This window comes from Lepisosteus oculatus, chromosome 14, assembly GCF_040954835.1.
Source record: "Lepisosteus oculatus isolate fLepOcu1 chromosome 14, fLepOcu1.hap2, whole genome shotgun sequence".
Lineage (NCBI taxonomy): Eukaryota > Metazoa > Chordata > Actinopteri > Semionotiformes > Lepisosteidae > Lepisosteus > Lepisosteus oculatus.
In genome coordinates, this window is record NC_090709.1 from 34,965,158 (window position 1) to 34,975,200 (window position 10,043).

The 10,043-nt window shown below is 59.1% G+C and overlaps 1 protein-coding gene across 2 annotated transcripts in view; it reads left to right on the forward strand.

Annotated features, from left to right (window-relative positions):
• The window catches only part of LOC138242345 (tubulin beta chain), an 89,950-nt gene extending 81,841 nt beyond the window's left edge, over positions 1–8,109 (forward strand). The window contains exons 2-5 of one of the 2 annotated variants that reach the window (XM_069197841.1): positions 49–168; positions 4,696–4,803; positions 5,192–5,306; positions 5,848–8,109. In XM_069197841.1, the coding sequence (XP_069053942.1) occupies positions 112–168; positions 4,696–4,803; positions 5,192–5,306; positions 5,848–6,905 (1,338 nt within the window). In that variant the 5' untranslated portion in view covers positions 49–111 and the 3' untranslated portion in view covers positions 6,906–8,109. Of the gene's footprint in view, positions 1–48; positions 169–4,695; positions 4,805–5,191; positions 5,307–5,847 lie in introns of both variants that reach the window. The other variant, XM_069197840.1, reaches the window with a different exon arrangement.
• Positions 8,110–10,043: the final 1,934 nt, after the last annotated feature.

Sequence of the window (10,043 nt, forward strand, 5' to 3'; positions counted from 1 at the left end):
TCCACGGCGGCGCCGGCTCTCATCCGAGCAAGCCAGCGGCGGACCCACCCCACCCCACGTCCACGTCCCGAGTGTCGCTTTTCCTCCTTTTTTTTCCTTCGCAGTCCAGCCATGAGGGAGATCGTGCACATCCAGGCCGGGCAGTGCGGCAACCAGATCGGCGCCAAGGTAACCCCACCATCTTCATCATCATCATCTTCATCATCATCAAGGGCGATTAACAAAGACACGCGATCCGGTCTCCCCCCACCCCACTCCCCCTCCAAAAAAACTCAAATCTGTCCCCTAGCCGGGAGGAAACAGCCCCACGCACCGGAGGGCGATCGATTAAAAAAAAAAACACAAATTCAAGTGGGAATCGAGCGTGTTTTTTCACCCCCCCGGATTTCAGCCGGGTAGCGGCTGTCAAACCTCACCCGAGGGTGAAAGGCGACGCCGGGGACGCGCCCACGCGTGCTCCCGGCTGCAGGCTGGCCGGTTCCGATTGTATCGCTTTTCCCCACGCGTGACAGGGAACAGGAGTGGGGGGGGGCGGCAGCTGTGGCCTCTCCCGTGATTTTGTGTGTGTGTGTCAGCCCTGTCGACCATCTGCTGTCCTCGCCGGGAGTGGGGGCGGGGAGGGGGTCTGTCTTTCATGCCGTTTTTTTAAAAGCCGCAAGGGAAAAAAAAAAGTTTTTCCGTGGACGGTACCGGTTCCACGCCCTGTGGGAGTGGGCTGGGGAGGGGGTTGGGTCGGTGCCTGACCTCTCGGGGAGGCGGATCGGCTCGGGTCCGGACGGGTTTGGGCGCCGGAGGCGGCGGCGGTGTCTGTCTGTCTGTCTGTCTGTCTGTCGCGGTGGGAGCGGTGCGTGTCCGTCCGTCCGCGGGTGGCTGGGTGGGTGTTTTCGTGCGGGGAGGGGGGTGGGTGAGGCTGCGGTTCGGAGTCCGGGAGTGGGGGATGTTGCGGGTGGAGGCTCTCTGTCTGTCTGTGTGTCTCGGGTGGGTGGGGGTGGGTGTCGGCGCACCGTTATTTAGAGGAGGAGAGAGAGAAGATGGCGTCCGAGCAGGCGCCGAGCCTGTCTCCCTCTCTCTTCTCTGCTCCTCTCTCCCGGAGCGAGTGCGGGTCTGAGGAGGAAGAGGAGGGGGAGAGAGAGAAGATGGCGTCCGGGCAGACAGAGGCACGGACAGGCGCCGAGCCCGTCTCTCTCTCCTCCGGCTCCTCTCTCCCGGAGCGAGGAGGAGGAGGAGGGGGGAGAGACAGAGAGAGGAAGCCGGCTGCGGGTCTCCTTTGTTCCCCGTGTGTCCGAGGCGAATCCGCCCTCCTGCCGCCCCCCCCCGCCAGGGCCGGTCCGAACCGGGCTGGCCGCCCCGACACGGTCCCCGAATTACCCCCTCTTCCTCCTCCTCCCCTCCGCCCGTCCGACTCGGGGTTCACGCCGCCGCGCGCCGTGTCGGGGTACCCCGGCGAAGGTGGGGGTGGGGGTCGCTGTTTCTCCTGAGGGAGGGTGGGTGGGAAGGCGGAGACGCGCTCGGCTCCCGGCGCCTCCATTTTGAGACGCGGACCGAGCGGCGTGGCGTCTGTGTCGCGGGTGGAGGGGGGGTGCGGGGGTCTTTGTGTGGCCACACGCCGCAGAGAATAAATTGGTGGTGGGTCCGCCACTCAAGCCGGCGCGCAGTCGGACCGAAAAAACACGCGTCGTTTCGCGTGGACGGGAGTGTTTTTTTTTTCCTGTCGGAGTTGGGGCGGGGTCTGTCTTTATGTGCGGGTCAGAGCCCACGGAGGAGGGGGGGGTGGACTGCAATGCGTCTCGCGTGTGGTGGGGTTTTTTGTGTGCGTGTGGCTGGTGTGGATACCACAGCCTTTGTGGAGGGGGGAGGCGATATCCGAGGTGGTGGGGGGTGGGAAACGGCTATGAGCAGCAGCAATCGATTTAATTGATTAGCTGTGTGGCTCAGCTGTCTGTGACTGTTCTGGAGTAGGGGTGGGGTCATGTCTGTCTGTCAGCAGTCTGATCCGCTCCAGGTGTGACAGGGCAGCAGTCTGATCCGCTCCAGGTGTGACAGTGCTGTCAGTCAGACTCCCAGTGCGCAGCAGTCTGATCCCCTCCAGGTGTGACAGTGCTGTCAGCCAGACTCCCAGTGTGCAGCAGTCTGATCCGCTCCAGGTGTGACAGTGCTGTCAGTCAGACTCCCAGTGCGCAGCAGTCTGACCCGCTCCAGGTGTGACAGTGCTGTCAGTCAGACTCCCAGTGCGCAGCAGTCTGATCCGCTCCAGGTGTGACAGTGCAGTCAGACTCCCAGTGCGCAGCAGTCTGAGCCGCTCCAGGTGTGACAGTGCGGCAGTCTGAGCCGCTCCAGGTGTGTCAGTGCAGTCAGTCTGATCCGCTCCAGGTGTGTCAGTGCTGTCAGTCAGACCCCCAGTGCGCAGCAGTCTGATCCGCTCCAGGTGTGACAGTGCTGTCAGTCAGACCCCCAGTGCGCAGCAGTCTGATCCGCTCCAGGTGTGACAGTGCTGTCAGTCAGACTCCCAGTGCGCAGCAGTCTGATCCGCTCCAGGTGTGACAGTGCTGTCAGTCAGACTCCCAGTGTGCAGCAGTCTGATCCGCTCCAGGTGTGACAGTGCTGTCAGACCCCCAGTGCGCAGCAGTCTGATCCACTCCAGGTGTGACAGTGCTGTCAGACTCCCAGTGCGCAGCAGTCTGATCCACTCCAGGTGTGACAGTGCTGTCGGTCAGACTCCCAGTGCGCAGCAGTCTGATCCGCTCCAGGTGTGACAGTGCAGTCAGTCAGACTCCCAGTGTGGAGCAGTCTGATCCTCCTCCTCCAGGTGTGTCAGTGCAGTCAGTCTGATCCCCTCCAGGTGTGTCAGTGGAGTCAGTCTGATCCTCCTCCAGGTGTGACAGTGCTGTCAGACTCCCAGTGCGCAGCAGTCTGATCCGCTCCAGGTGTGACAGTGCTGTCAGTCAGACTCCCAGTGCGCAGCAGTCTGATCCCCTCCAGGTGTGTCAGTGCAGTCAGTCTGTTCCCCCTCCAGGGTTGGCCAGCTGCCCAGTGGGAGCAGAGATCTCGGTCTCTCTGCGGCCAGCGACGAGCCCGGCTCCTGCTAGTCCAGTACGGGTCTTCCAGATCTCTTTAAGCCCCGAGAACAAGCCTCTCCTCCCTCCTGACCTGTACGGTTTTCCGAGGGAGTTCAAACCCTGCTGCCTGGCCCCTCTCCAGGCTGCAGATCCCCCAGAAATCCGGTCCTGGCCAGGGATGTGGGGGGGATTAATGAGCTGATCTGCAGAGCTGGCCTGTGGGGTAGGAGAGACTGACCTCGTGAGGAGAGGGAGGCGGCTACCCCCCCTGCCCTGTGTGTGTGTGAGGGGGGCAGTGAGCTAGTAGTGGGGTAATTAAGGTATCTGGGGTAAAGGTTAATAAAATAGGGCCCTGGCGTCTGCTCTCTCTAGATCTGCGCCTTTTGGTTTGCTGTTAAGTTCACCTGCATGCCCCTCTTCCCCCCATTAGCAAATCTTGGTGAGGGCCACTTGTTCCCCACCCCCACCCCTTTCTGTGTACAGTAGAGCCTCCTGTCCTGACTGGAGGAGCTCACCCAGCTGTGTCTGGAGAGAAGCCAGGGTATCGGCTTGTTCCCCTCTCCCACCCCTCTCTGTGTACAGTAGAGCCTCCTGTCCTGACTGGAGGAGCTCACCCAGCTGTGTCTGGAGAGAACCCAGGGTATCGGCTTGTTCCCCCCTCCCACCCCTGGAGGAGCTCGTCCAGCTGGGATTGGGGTCAGCGTGCACGTGCTGCGGTGTTGAACTCGCTTGACCCTCTGCACGCGCCTGCGGCTCTCTTCCTGTCGGATTGGTGGCTAATCCGGATCAGGCCGGCTCCCTCTCTCTCCCTGCGGCAACCTGTCGGTTGTCAGTTCTGATCTGCGCTTGGCGAGAGACACGTCTTTAATCTGAAGGATTCGTCTGGTGATTTACTCTGCTGTGCTGTTAAAAACCCCGGTGAGATCAGGGTACAAACGGGGTACAGTGCAGTACAGCCCAGTGAGATCGGGGTAAAAACACAGGACAGCCCAGTGAGATCAGGGTAGAAACACAGGACAGTGCAGTAAAGCCCAGTTAGATTGTAATAAAAACACAGTACAGTAGAGTTCAGCCCAGTGAGATCAGGGTAAAAACACAGTACAGCGCAGTAAAGCCCAGTGAGATCAGGGTCAAAACAGGACAGTGCAGTACAGCCCAGTGAGATCGGGGTAAAAACACAGGACAGCCCAGTGAGATCGGGGTAAAAACACAGGACAGCCCAGTGAGATCAGGGTAGAAACACAGGACAGTGCAGTAAAGCCCAGTTAGATTGTAATAAAAACACAGTACAGTAGAGTTCAGCCCAGTGAGATCAGGGTAAAAACACAGTACAGCGCAGTAAAGCCCAGTGAGATCAGGGTCAAAACAGGACAGTGCAGAGCAGCCCAGTGAGATCAGGGTAAAAACACAGTACAGCGCAGTGAGATCAGGGTAAAAGCTCCCTGAACCGGCTCAGATCTGCTGCCCCTGTGCTCGTCGATCGATTGAGAATCCTTTTTCAGACTTGACGGGCCGCTGTGCCTGTGCTCTTGCTCTCGTGGGGGTGGGACCCCTTTCTTTCTTCCGGGGTGACAGCGGAGAATGATGAGGAGTCTCTAACCCCAGCATGCCCCTCTCTCTCTCTCTCTCGTTCCCCCAGTTCTGGGAGGTCATCAGCGACGAGCATGGCATCGACCCTACGGGCACCTACCACGGCGACAGCGACCTGCAGCTGGACAGGATCAGCGTCTACTACAACGAGGCCACAGGTACCAGTCCTCTCCGGCGCGTGGGGGGCGCCCCCCGGTGGTCGCGGCGAGTCACTGCAGATTCCCCGACACTTCTATGTCGCGCTTTTCCTCGACACTCTGCTCCGAGAGCTTTATGGGTAATGGGGGCCAGTACGCTTGCCACAAACCAGTAAGACTGACCGACTGGACCGGGTCTCTCTGGGGGCAGCGGGTCTTCTCTAGGGGTGGGGTGGTGATGTGGGCTGGGTCTGAGGTCAGAGGTCAGGGGTCAGAGATCGGTGGTTGCTCTAGGGTGATGGGGGAGGGAGGGGTGTTTCTGCGGTGGGGTGGGGGGGGGTCCCCAGTTTTGCGTGTCCTTTACGGTTCCTGCTGTCCAGGTGACTCTCTCCTGTCTTGCGATCTCTTGGAGGTGGTAAATACGTGCCGAGGGCCATCCTGGTGGACCTCGAACCCGGGACCATGGACTCGGTGAGGTCCGGACCCTTCGGACAGATCTTCAGGCCCGACAACTTCGTCTTCGGTGAGTGGGGTGGGGGGGTAAAAACACAGTACAGCCCAGTGAGGTCAGGGTAGAAACGCAGGACAGCCCAGTGAGATCAGGGTAAAAACACAGGACAGCGCAGTAGAGCCCAGTGAGATCAGGGTAAAAACGCAGGACAGCCCAGTGAGATCAGGGTAAAAACACAGTCCAGCGCAGGACAGCCCAGTGAGATCAGGGTAAAAACACAGTCCAGCGCAGGACAGCCCAGTGAGATCAGGGTAAAAACACAGTCCAGCGCAGGACAGCCCAGTGAGATCAGGGTAGAAACACAGTCCAGCGCAGGACAGAAACACAGGACAGCGCAGTCCAGCCCAGTGAGATCAGGGTAGAAACACAGGACAGCCCAGTGAGATCAGGGTAGAAACACAGTAGGACAGCGCAGTCCAGCCCAGTGAGATCAGGGTAAAAACACAGTAGGACAGCGCAGTCCAGCGCAGTGAGATCAGGGTAGAAACACAGTCCAGCCCAGTGAGATCGGACCCTCACCTCTCTCCCCTCCCCCTCCCCGTCCCCCCTGCAGGCCAGAGCGGCGCCGGCAACAACTGGGCCAAGGGCCACTACACGGAGGGGGCGGAGCTGGTGGACTCGGTGCTGGACGTGGTGCGGAAGGAGGCGGAGAGCTGCGACTGCCTGCAGGGCTTCCAGCTGACCCACTCGCTGGGCGGGGGCACGGGCTCGGGCATGGGCACCCTCCTGATCAGCAAGATCCGGGAGGAGTACCCCGACCGCATCATGAACACCTTCAGCGTGGTGCCCTCGCCCAAGGTGTCCGACACGGTGGTGGAGCCCTACAACGCCACCCTGTCGGTGCACCAGCTGGTGGAGAACACGGACGAGACCTACTGCATCGACAACGAGGCCCTCTACGACATCTGCTTCCGCACCCTGAAGCTGACCACGCCCACCTACGGCGACCTGAACCACCTGGTGTCGGCCACCATGAGCGGCGTCACCACCTGCCTGCGCTTCCCCGGGCAGCTCAACGCCGACCTGCGCAAGCTGGCCGTCAACATGGTGCCCTTCCCCCGCCTGCACTTCTTCATGCCCGGCTTCGCCCCCCTCACCAGCAGGGGCAGCCAGCAGTACCGCGCCCTGACCGTGCCCGAGCTCACCCAGCAGGTCTTCGACGCCAAGAACATGATGGCCGCCTGCGACCCGCGCCACGGCCGCTACCTGACGGTGGCCGCCGTCTTCCGGGGCCGCATGTCCATGAAGGAGGTGGACGAGCAGATGCTCAACGTGCAGAACAAGAACAGCAGCTACTTCGTGGAGTGGATCCCCAACAACGTCAAGACGGCCGTCTGCGACATCCCGCCCCGGGGGCTCAAGATGGCCGTCACCTTCATCGGCAACTCCACCGCCATCCAGGAGCTGTTCAAGCGCATCTCGGAGCAGTTCACCGCCATGTTCCGCCGCAAGGCCTTCCTGCACTGGTACACGGGCGAGGGCATGGACGAGATGGAGTTCACCGAGGCCGAGAGCAACATGAACGACCTGGTCTCCGAGTACCAGCAGTACCAGGACGCCACGGCGGAGGAGGAGGGCGAGTTCGAGGAGGAGGCCGAGGAGGACGCCTGAGATCGAGGGGGGTTGCGGGGGGGGAGGGGGGGAGAGAGGCGGAGCCACGTCCTCTCGCCAGGCAGAACCAGCGGAGTCTTTGTCCACTTTTGTCCTCTTTTTTTGTTTTGTTTTCCTGCCCTCCGAGCCGGCTGCTGCCCGGGCTCTGTCGCGGTTTCGTTTTGGTGGTGGGAGGGGCTGGCTGTGCCAACCCTCTCTGGCCGGTGTGCGGAGTTGAACCCGGAACCCCCTACCTGGAACCGGTTCCTTGTCTCGGGAGGAGGGGCGGAAAGGAGGAGAGAGGGTGGGGAGGGTAGTGTTGGGGTGACCTTAGCCTTGCTTAGCTTCTGAGATCAGATGAGACTCGGGGGGGGTCCCCCTCCCCTGCCCTGTGAAGTGGGTGGGGGGGGGTGCTGGTTGTTCCGGGGACTCCTGTAGGGGTGGGGGGGGTGGGTTTGTCAAGAACTAGGAGAATCCTTCTTCTTCCCCAAGTGCAGTGATCGTCCGCTTGGCCTGGCCGGATCGGCGCTCGATTGCTCGGGTCTGTGGGTCGCACTCGAGCTTTGAGGGGGTATAGCCCCGCTCCGCCCCCACCCACCCTCGCTCGCCTCTTCTCCCACCACCACTACCACCACCCCTGCCTCCCTGCCAGGCCTCGGTGGGGGGGGACGCAGGCCGGTGGGCTCGCGCGCGGACGCCAGCGACCGTCCCGCGCGCGGGGTCTGGTGGTGGCGGGGGGAGGGGTGTTGGGGGGGGGGGGGTGTTTATAGGGTGCAAAATGAGCCAGCCCCCACTCCAGCGAGACAGGAAGTGGCTTCACTAAAACAGGAAGTGGAGCTGCAGTGCCCTCTGCCCTCTGCCCTCTGCCCTGCCAAATGGATGTGGGGGTTCGATCAGATTGGGACGTGCGTGTTTTGGTGGGGGGGGGCCAGGAAGGGGGGGTTGCCAGTTCGAACGCTACTGTTGGAGCCGTGGGGAGGTTCTGGGAGGAGCGGAGCTCGGGCAGTGGTGGTCTCGATCGGGTCTCCCCCCCCTCGAAATGCCGTCACGAGTCTTGCGTGTTCCTGCCGTCTTTGTTTTTAAATGATTTTTCCTCTCCCGTGTCGTGCGTGTTCTGAGTTTGTGGTTTTTTTTTCCCATGTGTTTGATCCCTTTTTGAACTTTTTTTTTCATATTGAAAAGCAAGGAGCCTCTGGGAAAAATAAAGTTTTTATTAAAAATCCAAGCGGTGTTGAGCTGCCTTTGTTTTTCCTTGCACGGTGGGGGGGGGGGGGGTGGGCTGGTGCCGGACCGGTGGGCTTGGAGAACGGACCTGGACCGGGATCTGAACTGGTGAGTGACAAGACAGTACAGCTGTTCCCCCCTCCCGCCCCTCTCTGTGTACAGTAGAGCCTCCTGTCCTGACTGGAGGAGCTCACCCAGCTGTGTCTGGAGAGAAGCCAGGGAATCAGCTTGTTCCCCCCTCCCACCCCCCTCTGTGTACAGTAGAGCCTCCTGTCCTGACTGGAAGACACTGACTGACTGACTCATTCGCTGACTATCTTGAAGAAGGCTCAGCAGCGCCTTTATTTCTTGAGGTGCCTCAAGCGATGGGGGATGCCAATATAGGTGTTGGTGAACTTCTACCGCTGCACTATCGAGAGCGTCCTCACCAACAGGATCACCGTGTGGTATGGCAACACCTCTTCGCGAGAAAGAAAGGCACTGCAGAGAATGGTCAATTTGGCCCAGAAGATCATCGGCTGCGGTCTCACCCAGATTAAACGGCTCTATGAGGACCGCTGCCGTGGTAGAATTCTGGCCATCACAGAGGACAGTCACCACCCCGGGCATGAGCTCTTCACCCCACTGCCCTCAGGCAAGAGATATAAGAGCATACGGACACTTACCACTAGATTCTTCAATAGCTTCTATCCACAAGCAGTGAGACTGGCGAACACATTTAGCCATCCCCCTCGGACCACGCCTACACCATCACCATCTACCTCATTGTAATTTATTTATTGTACGTCTCCAGTCATTGTTTACACGTCTGCATTGTTTGCATTCAAACTGCTTGTTGACTTGCACATTGTCTACTGTTTGTCTATTGTCTTGATGCACTGTCTGCACTTTGTGTTTTTACACTCGTTTTAACAATCGAGAGACTCTGTCAGTAAGAATTCCATTGTACCAGTACCGGTTACATATGGCAGTAAAGTTCAAGTTCAAGGAGCTCATCCAACTGTCTGGAGAGAAGGAGCTAGGGTCTCTGCTCCGTTACTGAGTCTTAATGAGTCCAGTTTAGCGGTAATCTGCCCCCCCGCCCGCAGACAAGCCCTGCCGCCCCCCAGTGCGAGGGGAGACGGTGTAAGACGCTCTCGGTCAGTAAGCGAAGTTGGGAGCAGAGGGGGGGAAGGGGTTTGGACGTCTTGACGTATATATCGCTTATATAAGCCGTCGAGTTACTGCAAGGCAAGGAGAGATGCCGTCACTGGGCGGGAGGACGTCGCGTTGTGATGACGTCGCGGGCGCTTCAAGCGCACCGCGCATGTCCAAGCGTTCCACGCCTCCCTTAGAAAGCCCTCCTCTTCCCCCCCCCCACGTCGCCTCGTCCTGCTGGCCAATCAGACACCGGGGAGCTCGGCGAGGGGCAGGGCTGCTGCCCAATAGTTGGCGAGCCTGGCTTGACGGACGGCCGCCCCGGCGAATAGGTGTGTTCGGGGGAGGGACCATTTGAGATCCCTGTTAAAAAAAACATCATCGCGATTTCAATATATTGGAACTCCGCATTTGGAAAACGCACTGATAGGAGAAAGACCTGGGTGATGCCCAGTAGATATTGTATAACCAGTAAGGTGAAGGAGGTTTCATACAACATAATTCGACGAATGTTCCCAGTGAAGACTCTTGTTGTCCAGCGATTTTAAATGAATATAGATGACAACTGTGTTTTTTGTGTGTGTGTGTGACAGTAGCCCTGGAACTATTCAGCATCTGTTTTGGTTATGTCCCAGGGTAAACATTTTCTGGACTAAGTTGCAGACCTCTATTAAAAAAGAGAAACCAATATTGATATTTGTTTTGAGGGAACAAGATGTTATGTTAAGGTTCAGCCCCGTCGAGAACAATATTAAAATTTCGTTTCTAATTCAATATTTCTAATGGCACGTTATTATA